This window comes from Stenella coeruleoalba (assembly GCF_951394435.1).
Source record: "Stenella coeruleoalba genome assembly, chromosome: 4".
Taxonomy (NCBI): Eukaryota; Metazoa; Chordata; class Mammalia; order Artiodactyla; family Delphinidae; genus Stenella; species Stenella coeruleoalba.
This window is the reverse complement of record NC_137149.1, coordinates 140,538,226-140,553,804: the sequence shown is the minus strand read 5'-3', so window position 1 is coordinate 140,553,804 and position 15,579 is coordinate 140,538,226. Positions and strand designations below refer to the sequence as shown.

Here is a 15,579-nt window from a genome sequence, read left to right as displayed (position 1 = left end):
TCTGCTTTGTTCATTATTATGACTTCAGAGCCTAGAATGTGGCTGGCCCAAATATGGACTTAAGTATTTTTTGAATAAATTGTCTTGTTTATTCAAGTAAAGTACATGGGATAAACATATAAAGTACTAGCTATTCAATAACTCTTTTAATTTGTATTAGATTGTAAATTCCATGCTGATTAAAAACTAAAGCTTGCATTGCTGCCTTGATTCATATTGCATTGTGTGCGATAATCATCAGTGTTAGAAACAGGTAATAAACACCTAACTAACAAAGTTCCCAAGATGGAACAACTTTGGGCTGATAGGAGAAGAAATATGAAGTGATTGTAAGCACTGACACACAGGACAATTAGAATTTTTTTGTGTAATGGCAACACCTATAGGAATATTATATTCAACATAGTTTTATTCACATATAGTTAAGTAGAATATTTCCTTTTCCATAAGTTTTTAAATATTTCCTTTAAAAGATTATAGTTTAATTTTTTAGTGGTTCTATTCTTGCTTCCTTGACAAATCCCTGTAGAATATGTTTAACAATGTATAGTGTTGACATACTTAACTAGAAAGAATGGTAGTAAAATGCATTTTGGTTTAACTTTCTGTCCTCTAAGGAAATTAACTGTTGCGTATGTGGAATGCTTTTTAAATGCTTTTATATGCTACTATATCAAGCACCTTTTTCCCCCCTCCCTTAAAAAAATCTTCTTCTGTGTTCTAGAGCTTAGAATATCAGATTACAGACATTTTAAATTAAGCATTATTTAATTGATATATGCCTTGTCATTCACATTTTCCCAGAATGGATAACAACTATGATTTCATCTTATGCCTGGAAAATTCACAAAGAATTATTTAGACTGGTAGAGCAGATACTTATTTGTTTGTACTTCCGATAGTGAATTGCTCCAAGGATAGCTCCAAGGCTCTTTCGAAGTTTGAAATGAGAGACCTAACTGGGAAATTCAGCACATTTACCAGACTTTTTTTCCTCTAAGTGAATTGAATATATATGTAAATATATATATTGCTGTTAATATTTTTTGTTTCCATAGCATTGAGTCATAGACAAGTGCTGAATGAGAATTTTAACTATCAGTTAGTCCCTTGTAATTTTCACTTATAAATTTTAAGCACACTAACATGTGGACAAGTTTTTGTGGCACTTAATGTCAAGAATTTTTTCTGTATCACTGAGGTAACACTTTTAATGAAAACCTGTCCAGGGGCATGAAAATCTATTTTTCATTAGTTATGTAAGTGCTCTTTATGAATGTATTGTTTATTGCTGTGTAACAAATTTTTCTAAATCTTAATGGCTTAAAACACCAAACATCATTCATATTTCATGATTTTGGGGAGTCAGGAATTCAGACAGGGTGCAGCAGGAAGATTTTTCCTCTGCTGTGTGACGTTCAAGGCCTCAACCAAAATAAATGCCCTTTCACTCACATTCAGTGATCAGTGATGCCTGTTGACTGTGGATCAGAACATCCATGTGGACTTAGATTCCTTTCAACATGGCAGCTGGGTCCCAGCCGCCAGTGTCCCAAGAGAGAGCCGAACAGAAGACACAGTGCCGTCTGTGACCTAGCCTTGAAAGTCACAGGGCATCACTTCCACCATATTCCTTTAGTCAAAGCAGTCACAAAGGTTCAAAGGGAAGGAACTGAAACCCCACCACTCAAGTAGAATGTCAAAAACTAGCAGGATGGGATATATATTAATGTGGCCATCTTTAGAAAAGACATTCTGCCATAATGTGTTTTAACAGTCCTGCAAAGTTGAACATGGAAAGTTTAATGAACAATGTAACTTCTACTTGAATTAATCAGAAGCAGTAAACCACAGATAATGATGTCATTGTAATATTACATGTGGAATCTGTGACATTGATGACAGACTTCACAGACCTCAAGTGCTACTATTGTCCCTGTATATAGCCTTCTGTGGAAGCCTGGAGAATACATAATCTAGGGTTTTATACTCTAAATGATGGCAGTACAGATGAAGGAGTGCTGATAATTTTTTTAATACCTAAGTTATCAGAAAGCAGTAATAGTTGTTGATGACTTTATTCTTTCCAGTACTCTCTGTATTATATATGTGTATAAATGTATATATGTGTATAAAATGTATATGTATGTAATATGTGTATTATATAAAATATATATGCATACGTGTTCATATACACAGACTCTGTACAGTATATTTTTAAATAAACTAACAATCTAGATCACACTTGGAAGAAGGCAGCCAGAATGACAAAGTAATAACTTCTCAAAATTAGAATTGTTGAAGCGTCAGCTGAATGGCCTGAATGGACATGTCAGAGAATTTGGAATGGAAGAGGATAGTAGTAGGAGCAATATAGATCCAGTCATTAAGTGAGATTTCAGACTGAATATCCTTTTATTGATTTATGGTTTATTTAATTATTAATATTAGTACAAGTAATTCTCGAGTCCTGTTCCTAAAATGGCCATTGTGTTAGTTTAGTAGTGCTGCTATAACCGAGCACCACAGACTGGGTGGCTTAACAGAAATTTATTTTCTCACAGTTCTTGAAGTTAGAATTTTGGGTTTGAGGTGTCTATAGGTTTGATTTTTTTTCTGAAGCCTCTCTCCTTGGCTTTTAGACGGCTGTCTTCTCTGTCTACACTTGATCATCCCTCTGTGTGAGCCTGAGTCCTAATCTCTTCTTCTTATAAGGACACAAGTCATATTGGATTAGGGCCCACCCTGATGACTTCATTTTAACTTAAGTACATCTTTAAAGACCCTTTCTCCAAATACAGTTACATTCTGAGGTACTGGGGATTAGGACCTCCAATAGGAATTTAGGGGGTGGGACACTGCTTAACCTATAACATCCATGAGATGATATTTTTCTGTTTATTAAAATAAAATTACACTATACATAAATTTCTTACTCTGCAGTCAGGAGAGAAGAGGGAGTCAGCAGGAGTTTATAAATCCTTGTTCATGATCAACATTCAAGAAAATCACTGGCTATTTCCACTTGCATTTGATGTGTCAAGGATGCATTTTTGCCTGCCCCAAACATATTAGTGCTTGAGTTATAATAATAAAATAGGTAACCTTACAAACTGAATTCACAATTTTACATTGTTCTGTTTTTGTCTATCACTCGTGAGGTTTCCATTTTATTCCAAAAAATATTTGCACAATGTAAAGATTTGTGGAAATAGCTATTCAAAAGCTGAGGCAAGAAATAAATTGAGATTAGATTGGTTAAAAACATGAACAATGTAAAGATTTGTGGAAATAGCTATTCAAAAGCTGAGGCAAGAAATAAATTGAGATTAGATTGGTTAAAAACATGAAATTTCAAGGAACAAAATTTTACAGTAAATCTGATAACTGTCCAAGCGTGTTACAAGATAAATGGTTACTATTGTACACCACAATAAAAGTATCGGAATTTACTGGATAATGTGAGATAAGCCTGACTAAATTTAATGTTGCTTTTTACATTTTATAGTTTTGTCCAAAGTTTCCAGGATATAGTTATTTTCATGTGTATTTCTATATATATGTTTTTTGTAATCAGTTTTTACTTCAGGATATTAACAATTTCTATGCAATTCTTTCAGATCTTTAAAAATATCCCAAGATGATATTATCCTTACACAATATGGTTGTACAAGATATTTTTTAAAATTTTAATTATTATTTAAGTTACCTCTAAATTAATTTGAAAGTCTTTTCCTCTGGCTTTTGCCAATTCTTTTTTCTCATCGATCCATGCTTTCACTATATTTTCCTTTTTGTAGTATACCGAGAATTGTGTTTCATTTTAATAAAGGAGCAAGTAAATATAAACTGTGATTATGTGTTTGAAATAGAAGTTTAAAATTTCTGAATACTCTGCAGCCTTAATTTTTTCCCTCCTTTCCATGGCACTGCTGCTTCCAGTGACTGGAAGTCCTCACCATTTCTCACTTCATTTATTTCAGTAGCATTGTCAGTGGTCTCACCCTATCTTGTTCCTGTACTTAGATATTGCCCAGGCTATTTATTTATTTATTTATTTATTTTATTTTTTACTTTTTTGGCGGTAGGCGGGCCTCTCACTGTTGCGGAGCACAGGCTCCGGACGCGCAGGAGCACAGGCTCCGGACGCACAGGCTCAGCGGCCATGGCTCATGGGCCCAGCCGCTCCGTGGCATGTGGGATCTTCCCGGACCGGGGCACGAACCCGTGTCCCCTGCATTGGCAGGCGGACTCTCAACCACTGCGCCACCAGGGAAGCCCTGCCCAGACTATTTAAAGCTGATCATGTTGAAATGATTGGTAGCACATCTTCATTAACTTCAGAATCGGATATTAATAATATTTTAGAGATGCTTATAAGGTCCTTAAGGTATTGGCAATAATCTACATCTCTGTTTGGCAACTTCTTGCTGTCGTCTGTGTGGCCCCTGCCACATTGAATTATTTGAATTTTTCAAGATATATAACATTTTCTCATATCTCATTGCTTTTTAGCACTTTTCTCTGTGCTTGGCTAGCATCTTTTCTTTTCCCTAATGCCTCACTTCATTTTTCTTTATCTCTCATTCACTGGACAAATATTTATTGAGGGCTTCTTTGTATTATATATCCATAATATATAAGTTATATATAAGTAAGAACTAAGTAACAAGGAGTGAACAAGATAGCAGCAATACTACTATTACAATCCTGCTGATTACTTTACCTGGCTGGCTTCTCTGTTAGCACTTCCTCTATGGTATTATTTTCCGACTACACTACGTTACACTTTGGCAAATACTTTGTCTTTTATCTTTGTCCGTCCAGTACCTATTACAATGCATAGACATGGTATAGCTCCGTGAATACCACTAATGTAATGAATATGTGGACCTGCTTTTGCGGAATGTGTGTTTATTCATGGTCATGATACAATGACTTGCATTTTATCTGCTTATTTTTAATTTCTCTTTCAATTCTGGACTATTATTATTTCATCAGAAGAGCCTTTTACAAGCACTGTGTTAAGGACGTTAATTCAAAGAAAATATTTAGAGGTTCACCAAAAATCGAATGTAATACCAAAATGCCTTTGTTGACTGGTGTATTTCTCAACCAGAGAAACAGAACCGGTAGACTGGCTTATGTGATTGTGGGGACTGGCTGGGCAAAAGCAAAACCTGGGGCTTCCCTGGTGGCGCAGTGATTGAGAGTCCGCCTGCCGATGCAGGGGACGCAGGTTCGTGCCCCGGTCCGGGAGGATCCCACATGCCGCGGAGCGGCTGGGCCCGTGAGCCATGGCCGCTGAGCCTGCGCGTCCGGAGCCTGTGCTCCGCAACGGGAGAGGCCACAACAGTGAGAGGCCTGCGTACAGCAAAACACAAAAAGCAAAACCTGGAGAGCACACCATCAGGAAGGGCAGGTTGGAATTTTTGACATGGGCAGAATTTTAAACTTCATCAAGAAGCCTCAATTGTTCTTAAGGCTTTTCAACTGCCATTTGAATAAGGCCTACCCAGATTATCTACCATAGTCTCCCTTACTTAAATTCAACTGTAATGGACTGTAGTCATATCTACAAAACATCTTCACAGCAGATCTAGAGTAGTGTTTGATTGAATAACTGGAGTCTGATGTATCAAAAAAATCAGAAGTCATCAGTTATAAGTAATAATATATGGTAACATTTTAAAACTTCTTTACCATTTCTCTAGCATTATCCTCAGCACTTCACAGGCATTAATTCATTTCATCCTCAGAACAACCTAAGAAGATATTATTATTCATATTTTACTGTTAAGAAAAAACTACAGAGAGGTAAATTTGATTTGAGAATCTATTCCATTAGAAGATATGTATTCCACAAAAGCATGTATTTTTGTCATTTAAATTCATTCATGTATCTCAAGGCCCTGTAACATGCTGGGCAAGAAAAATCAACAGCAACTGATTACAAATAATTTTGAAAAAATAAATTTTTCTAAATTATATGTCTTTCTTTATCATAGATAAATGTATCTAATGATGGGTTTCACCTTGACACTTGACACTCATTCTGCAGTGGAGCAGTAGTAAAACAATTGTTGTCGGTCATTTTGAAGGGCAGAGTTTGGAGCCTAGAGCATTTGTATGTTGAGTCAAAATTATGTTCTGAGGCAGATTGCCTAATGATTATACAGTTTTCTTAGGATAAAGAATTCAGATGTAAGAATATTATTGAATAGAAACATGATTGAAAATGGTCAACTATTAACTTTACTCTATTTCAGAACACTTGATGAATTTTATTTAAATGAGAATCAACATGAAGTATGGTCAGTATCATGGGGACTAGAGGCAAATTGATTGAATTCTGGTTTTGCTCCTCCCTAGCTGTGTGATCTTGAACAGTGTACAAATGGGGATAATAATAGTACTTACTGTATAGAATTTTTCTGAGGGGTAAAGACAATACTCTAAGCATAAATTCACAGTTAATACACAGAACTAAGCCTACCACATAATGTTCTTATTTTTTAATTTTTTAAAATTTATTTTATTTATTTATTTTTTGCTGTGTTGGGTCTTTGTTGCTGTGCGAGGGCTTTCTCTAGTTGAGGCGAGTAGGGGCTGCTCTTTGTTGCGGTGCACGGGCTTCTCATTGCAGTGGCTTCTTTTGTTGCGGAGCATGGGCTCTAGGCATGCGGACTTCCGTAGCTGTGGCACGTGGGCTCAGTAGTTGTGGCTCGCGGGCTCTAGAGCACAGGCTCAGTAGTTGTGATGCATGGGCTTAGTTGCTCTGCGGCATGTGGGATCTTCCCAGACCAGGGCTAGAACCCATGTCCCCTGCATTGGCAGACGGATTCTTAACCACTGCGCCACCAGGGAAGTCCCACATAATGTTCTTTAAGCATTCGTTAAACAAATGTTAGCCTTTTGGTGAGTTAAGCTTTACTGGTGGGTTGTTATGTGGTAAATACATGGATCCTGGATATTTGGAAAAAAATAGAAAAGTGAACACTTCCAAGTCATAAAGGAAATTCTTTTCTTTTAAGCTTACAGTGTGCTCATTGATAGTAAACTATTCTGTTGAGTTAGAGTCGGGACTTCAAATGTATAATACTTACAAATGATACTTATAAGTTAACTGTGCTCTAGGAACCTTCAGTAATTTGAATGTTTTAATTTTGCATGAAAGAGAAACATGCCTCTCCTAATAAATCTTTGGCATTTTTGAAAACATTTATTAAAATATATTGCTTTTTGGTGCTTTAAAATTGATTTTATAAATTAAAAGACTGAATGAAGATAGAAGTTCAGTAATTAAATGAAATAGTTTTGATATATAAAACTGGAGAGAAAGAGCAACTTAAAATTTCAATGTTCAGGTTTTGCATCTCAGTTTATTATGAGTGTGAGAGAAACATTTTGTAATATTGGAGAGTCATTTCATGTAATAGCATATTCTTTGTGGTATAATAAAAGGTTACATGGCAAAGTCAGACTACTCAGTGTTAAACCTAGAAATGATTTCTACTCTGTCCCAAGCTTTACAGATTTTGGACTTAGGGATCCAGTAGGTTTGATCATTTTTAGTGTTCATATGCTCTACCTAGAAATAAGTGACAGCAGTGCTTAGAAAAAAAACTTAGGATAGTAATTCTTGTGACTCTCAAGCATTTTCCTTCATTTTAAAACCCTACTTGTATAATCTCAGAGTCAATTGTCAGTTTATCATGTTGGAATCATTCTTTTCATAGTAACTTATGGTTGCTGACAACTGACTTCCTCTGGATGTAGTCCTACGTGCAATTCTACATGCAACCTTCTCAGAATGCCCCGATTAGTGACCCCAATCTTGGCAAAAAGGCTCTATCTGTCTAGAAAGAAACGGGGACTTTAATTTTTCAGTCAGCTGTCCTCTGACATTCCTAGTATTAGAAGCCTGTGATGGAATTGTCTGCACTTCATGAAGTACGTTTACAACAACAGTTCTTTTCACAGAAGAGCAAATTTAGCATATAAATTTGTAGGTTAGTGCCTCAAATTATTATTTGCATCTTTGGTTGGAAGCAATAGTGGAAAAGGTATTGATTTTTTTCAACTCATGGATGCTGGAAACCTACTTGATTATGCAGTGCCTTGACACTGGCTCATGCTTTTTAAGTTACATTATGAAATAATTATCTGCTGTTTCTTTTTAAAATTTAGAAGTTAATAAACTTTTCATACATTTTTAAAGCTAACTTTATAAGTACAATTAAATAATGTGAGTAATTAAAAGTTGGGAGTTCCTGTTTGTTTCATTTTCTGCTTTCGCCTAAAGCCAATTTTTCCCATCATAAGAGTTGAATCTTATGAATGGTGAACCGTTTATACTTGATGTAATTTGGAAAGTACAGAAGTCATCCTTGCCTCAGGCCAGGGTTCCTACAATTTTCACAGTCCCTAAGCATGCCACCATGATTCAATCCCAAATCAAAAGCCCCTGGTTGTATGGTAATAGATGGATTTGAGGGGAATCTATGAAATAAGTATTGTCCTTTTAATAGTTTTAGAATGATCAACTAGTCTAGTCATTTACAATGTCTTCTGAAAAAGTGATCTTTTGTGGGGGGAGAAGGAGGAAGAAGGAGAAAATATTCAGAAAATGAGATTAAATTTAATCTGGCTAAATTAGAAAAATAGTCTTCCTGAAGGAGTTTCAAGAAGTTATACTGTTTTTAGGCCAAAATCAGTATTTCACACATCTGTTCATCTACTCTGTTCTCATGACTATTTTAACGCATGTTTTATTATTCCTGTTTATAAAAGTAAGAAAAGGAAATTTGGAAAACACTAAAGACTATAAAGAAGAAAATGAAATCACCTGCTGTTGAATAACCCAAACTTTAACTCCTGTAGTAATTTTTATATGTTTACCTTTAAAATGGTGTAGTATATAAGCAATTTTTCTCAATTATGAGAAAAATTGGGCTTATTTCATAAAGTTCAACATAATTAGCAAACCATATTAACTTATCTTACTCCAATACTTTTTGTAAAAATTTGTCTACTTAATCCTACAAATGTGAAAAAACATGAACAATACTATTCCATAAAAATTGTGTATTGTTTTCTTCTTGTATCTCTAACATGGTTAAAAATGTACTCATTGGGGCTTCCCTGGTGGCGCAGTGGTTGAGAATCTGCCTGCCAATGCAGGGGACACGGGTTCGAGCCCTGGTCTGGGAAGATCCCGCATGCCACGGAGCAACTAGGCCCGTGAGCCATAATTACTGAGCCTGCGCGTTTGGAGCCTGTGCTCCGCAACGAGAGGCCACAACAGTGAGAGGCCCGCGCACCGCGGTGTAGAGTGGCACCCGCTCGCCACAACTAGAGAAAGCCCTCGCACAGAAACAAAGACCCAACACAGCCAAAATTAAATAAATAAATAAATAAATTTATTTTTTAAAAAAATGTACTCATTGCCTTATTAGCGAAATTGTAAGGTAGAGACTTATGTTGGCTAACAATTATGACTCGCATTTTACTTTCATTGATCTTATAGTGTAATTTCCTTTCAGAGTCTAGCAATAATTCAGTATTTGTATCAGAAATATTTAAATTTCTCCCTGCTTAAATAGAAATTTGTAAGGCGTTTTATCAGGGAGATTAAATAAATATCATTTTGATATATAGACTGTCTTCTTTCTCACTGACATCCATATCCTTTTGTAAAATGCTCTAGGGCAACAAAAGTTTATGATCTTTTCCTAAAAAGCAAATGTTTAAAATCCACTAACTTTGGAGGTCTTTTTCAAACTTGAAATTTCCTTTTAATCTGTATCATAAAGGTTTCTTTTAATGGCAAATACAGTGTTTTCCCCTTTAGTTAGTAATATTCCTATGATTCTTCAAAAGTAATCTATGCATTCATGGCATGGTAAAATATGATAATATTCAACAACTCCTATGATAACCAGGTTACTCTACAGAGTAGTTCACGTCATGGCCACTGTGATGTAAGGTTATGATTTACTTTTTAAATGTGGACCATGGTTTGGAAGAACAACTTTTGATATATCAGAATATAGTGATCACATGAATACCCGTTACTCTTTTGACCGTCAGAAATCCTTTCTCTTCTCAGTGACATATTGCTAAGGTTTCTTTTATTTCTTTTTTTCTTTCTGCCTCAGGAAGGACAGCCTAGGCATATTCTTTGTTTTGAAAAATCTGTACTTCCCTTTTATTATACCATTCACTTCTTTTGAAGTTATAAATTCTCTATTACTTATTTGCCTAACTTACATTTATTATACTAATTCTTATATTTTGTGATAAATACAATTTAAAGATATTAAAACTTGAGTGTGATTTAATTTCAGCTTAATATAAAAACTCAGTCATTTACATGGAGCTCCCAACCATCCACCTTTAGACAGGTCCATTAATTGTCACTTTCATCATGTAAAAATTAAAGGGGCTTACTTTCTAATTGACTTAGTCATTGATTTTTTTTAGCTGCAGTACCTTTGGATTCAATGTCAATTGTTTCAACCTCTGCATCATAAAAATTAAGTATTAATACTCATATTACCTTAAGTAAACAAATGATCCCTATTTTTGAAAAAAAATATTGTTTACTTAGAGCATTTTCCCTGTTCATTCTCTCTTTTCTTTTAAAAAAAAAAAACGACTTAGCTCTATTTTCTGTCATAGAGATCTAGGTAAATGTTTTCATCTGGTCAGAAGTTTTTTGCCCTAATATTTGAGAAATATCTCTAGAAGAAATTAAAACTTCATTAAAACTTGGGGCAAGGGAAGACATTTCTTTCTTGTCCACAGGAGAATCCTACCATTAAGCATATTTCTTGGAACATACCAGTTAGTTCACTCAATATTTATTGAATAAGTGAACACTGTCCCTGAGAAATGAATCAGTAATTCTTATTCTTAGTCTGTTTCATCATAAGCAGTGTTTAAGGCAACAGTGGAAATTTAAAATATAATAGTTTTCTTCTCCCAGCTATGAAGGATTTGTTTGTTTTAGACTCAAAGCTCATGCCAAGAATAAGTAGAGAAAATTAAATTTTAAAAAAATCTGTTTGATGGCATTGGAGAGATGATGAGGAACCCACTGCTCCACCTCTTTGACACATACTGCGCAGTAATCTTTGCCTCTTGAGTGACGCAAGATTGTTTTAAATTCAGCTCTGCTTTTAGTGGTCATCCTTTTTGTCTGAGACTCTCACGCTAAGCAGATTAATAATTCAGCAGATACTTTTAGGGGAAAATGGAAGAACGTTGGGATCATTTCTTACACCTCTTTCTCTTTGAGATCATGGACCCACACTTCTCAGTGACTTGCATGGTCCTATTGTATTTTTTGTACTGTCTTTCACTAACGTGTGCTGTCATCTTGAGTATTTGCCTCTTTCTAGATAGTTGTCCCAGTCATGGTTCTTGAAATGAGTACTTAGATCAGTGATTATTTGTAGTTCATTAATAATCAATTCAAATATCACTTCCAGTACTATCAGTTTTTATTTCTTTGCTGCACTTTCATTTCTTTTGGCAAATTCCTTCATTAGATTATCGATTTTTTAAAAATGTCACATGGGTTTAACACTGGGAGAGAAGGAAGCAATGCAGCTATACACTTTGATGTCTTTGCTAAAACTGAGTACAGATGCGTAGTGACAAATCCTTGACAGACTTTGAAAGAAGCAATGTGTGTGTCACTGGTCATGATGAACATCTCTTATTTGTGTAGTGATTTGTGGAGATTGTGTATAATTAGTGCACTTCTTATTCTTCAATGAAAAGCTTTTTTTAAATGAAGGATTATAAAGTGTGGGCAACACCTTTTCCACTGTGTGGCTTAAAAAAGAAAGCAAAAGGTGCCTAAGGTCATACAGCTAGTGAGTGTAAAGACAGAATAGAAAATGATAATTAAAGATAATTTAATGGCAATTAATGTTTTAGTTGAATTATCTTTCATTTGACTGAAAATAAAGAAGAGAAAAAGAGAGAACAGTCAAGAAATAATTGTGACATTTACAATTATTATTTCTAATAAAACAGTTTGCCGGGAGGATTCATACCACTCTGTGGTCTCATGTGCTGCTGTAGTTCTCACTCCTATGGACCCAACAATAGAGATGAAGAAAAGAGAAGAACTAAAATTTCCTGAGCCTTCGAAACAGTAAGTTGTTCATTTGATTTTTCAGTTTTGTAAAACTTACTAGTTAGATAACTGATCAGAATTTGATCACTCAAAAATTGTGCTTTATAATGAATGTATTAATATTAGTATATTGAGAGAACAGAAATAAATTTTGCACATTTTAAAAAATCAACTTATCCTAATAACGCCTCAATGAATAACTTCTGTCTTCTGATGTAGTGTGTTTGAACTATATGCCTTTCACGTTTCATTTTGTTACTTCATCTCAGTGATGTGAGTAAGAAGACTGAAGCACTTCATTTCCTTAACACTGTGATTATGGATGTACTGTTCTTGGATTCCTTATTTTATAATTGTAGTCTTTAATGGTCTAAAATATCACTTTTAAATATAAATTTCTTAGCCTTAAGTTGGTTTGTACTTTATAAGGAATGAAAGTTATTTTTAACTTTATACTATTTAATGTTTCCATATTTTTTTCCATTTAAACAGATCAAGCTTCATTTAAATTTAAATTTGATCTTATATTGAATAAATAATAGATTTTTTCTTATAATGGCCAAATAATTAAATTCATAATAGCAAATGTAAGGTACATGGACTTAAAATATCAAATAAGCTAGGATTATTTCTAGTTATGTATTAAGTAAATTAAAAGGGAAAACCTACTGATGATTTTCCAGTCAAAATAGTGTCATGCTTGCTTTAAGGTCTTGGGTAGGAGACTAGGAGATGTATGGTGTTGCCAAGGATTGCTGGCTTCAGTAGGAGTTACTTTGTAGTACCTACTATTTTCCCCCATTAGATTAACTGTATCATACTTGTTTCTTGATGTCTTTCTACTGGATAAGCTGCTAAGGCTGAGTTTCCTGGAGCATGATAGTGTCTGATACTCTTTGTGAAAATTAATAAGAAAATCCCTTAATGTTACATTCGGTAATGTCAAAGTCAAATAGAGCAATGTGTGTATTTGATGGCATGAAGATAGTATTAATATTCTCATCATAGAGGAAAGAAATACTAACCAATTCAGAAAGTAATGATTGTAATTCAGTTTTAATACAAGCTAAAAGTGAAAACAATTCAACTACTCTTAATATAGTCTAGTTTTTTGGTTCCAAAAGCCTTTTTTGTCTACTAGGAAGAAAATTACTTCTCATATGTGCCAATTGAATTATATTAGAAAACTCAAATGCATTTTTTGCAATGTATGTATGTTTATATTTGTAAATTGGATCTTAAATTCTCTTAATTATCTTTCAGTGACTGTATTCAAAACTGGCAAATAGTATTATTTGTTTACATAAAATGTCTTTTTTCCAGTCTTAGATACTTCATAAATATTCATTCTTCTTTATTCTGAGGTATAGATTGAAGCAGACAGCATTTGTTAACTGGCTGTTCTTCTTCTTCCTGTTACCGTACATTCACTCTGATACTCCTCTGTATTCTCTGAATCTACTTTCTCATTTAAACACTCTCCCTCAATAGGATCATTCGTTCACTTCTATAGGTTTTGTTATTGTTTTTGTTTTTCTGAGTCAGAGAGATCTTGGTTAAAATCTTAACTTTTCTACATATTAGGTGGAAATTGGAGACATTTTACTTAACCTCTTTGTCTTTTTTTTTTTCTACATCTGTCAGAAAAAATGGGGTGCTATCACCATCTTTACAGGGTCATTGTTAGTGTTATGTGAAGTGATATTGTTAAAGGACCGGAAATCTAAAAATCCATAAAAGTGTTCGTTATGTTGTGTTGCCCCTTCCATAGCTTCAACTACCAAGATTACTGCTGATTCACAGATATATATTCTTCTCCTGAAGGCTCTTCTTAATGCAAGTCTAATATATAAAGTTCTTGACCGGAATTGTCTAACTAGGTGTCCTACCAGAATTGTTTACTAAGTATGTTTAAACCAAATTAATGACCCTTCTAGCCCCCTCAAGCTTTTCATTCCTTCTGATTTCCATATTTATGTAAAGCGACCATTATTTTTCTTTTCTTAAAATCTTGATATGTTTTTTCCTCACATCTCACATTCAATTAGTTATTGATTACTTGATTAACGTCTCTGTTATATTTTTCTTACCATTTGAGCTGACCAGGAAGGTATACACTTCTTATATTTTAAAACTTTTTCTAACATGTATATTCAATGAGATCTTAATAAAGCCATTCAAATAGTGGTCATCTATCAAATGGAGATTACATATGCCCTCCATACCTCACACTGCTGTTTTGAGAATTAAATGACTATGACTATATGGCAAGAACACAATTCAGATGTAGTGATTAATTCAAAACTCTTGTTTGCCAATGAGAGAAGCCCTGATGTAAATTGATTTCAGAAAAATGAAGGGTGATGGTTGTTATTGGCTCATGTAATTGAAAGTATAGAGGTAGAAATTTCCTCAAGTATGGTTGAGTCTGGTACTCAGACAATGTCAAGGAGGGTCATTTTCTCCATCTGCATCTCTTTGCTCTGCTTTCTGGTCTGTAGTTTCCATTTTCAGAGCGGTTCCTCTAGTGACATTACTGCCTTCAGCAGGTACTGAGATGGTTTTTATCTTTTCAGCAAATCCAGGGGAAAGAAATGGTTTCTCGTTCCCTTTAATCAAAACAAAAAGAGCCCCATATTTGAGCGTCATTGGCTTTGACCAGCTTAGCTTGTTTGACATGACTATGCTGAAGCAATCACTGTATCTAGGATATTTGATGATTGATTGGCTAGAACCAGGTTACTTGACAAACTCTGGAGCAGAGGGTGGAGATGAGAGGAAAAAGGTGAGTCTACACTCGAAATATGGGTGATGTTGGAAAAAGAAGGCAGGTATGATGCTTGGAAGTCAAAACAATGGATACTCAATATAGGTAGTAATATTAGCACCGTTAGTTTTAAGAGTCAGAATTCTTTATTATGTTGAAACTATGGACTTTGAAATACTACATTAAAATGCAATCATGTGTATCTTCATTTCTTGTTTTAAATGACTTCTCACCTATTTAATTTTATTTCATATTATTTGATCCAGCTGTGCTATTGAGAGGCAGTATTACTTGATGGTTAGGAATTCAGGCCTTGGGCTAGTTTTTGATGCTTTCTTACCCATAGTTTGTTTCTTTTTAATGTGCGAGTTACTTTATCTATCTTACAGTGCAATGCCTAAAACAAAATATGAAGGCAAGAATATAAAATTTTTGTAATTTTTTACAACATATATATTAGGTAAATAAACATGTCACATTTTTATAGTTGGAGTTCCTAAAGCCCTATGTAGTATTCGTTTTGTGTATTTTGGATTTCTCATTAGGAAAATTAATAACCCACCAATATAATACTAAGATATTAGAATGCTATATGTTGAGACATTGTCTTTGGATACTTAATATTCCCTTTAAATTCAGGATAGAATTATTTCTTTAAGTA

The 15,579-nt window shown here is 34.4% G+C and overlaps 1 protein-coding gene across 8 annotated transcripts in view; it reads left to right on the top strand.

Annotated features, from left to right (window-relative positions):
• Positions 1-15,579, top strand: part of CCSER1 (coiled-coil serine rich protein 1) — a 1,247,878-nt gene that overhangs the window by 299,725 nt on the left and 932,574 nt on the right. For all 8 annotated transcript variants that reach the window (XR_013828080.1, XM_079919695.1, XM_079919694.1 and 5 more), the window contains exon 5: positions 12,049-12,169. Coding sequence is in view for 7 of the 8 variants with exons in the window: in XM_079919695.1 (XP_079775821.1) it covers positions 12,049-12,169 (121 nt within the window). In the remaining variant the exon portion in view is untranslated. The remainder of the gene's footprint in view (positions 1-12,048; positions 12,170-15,579) is intronic.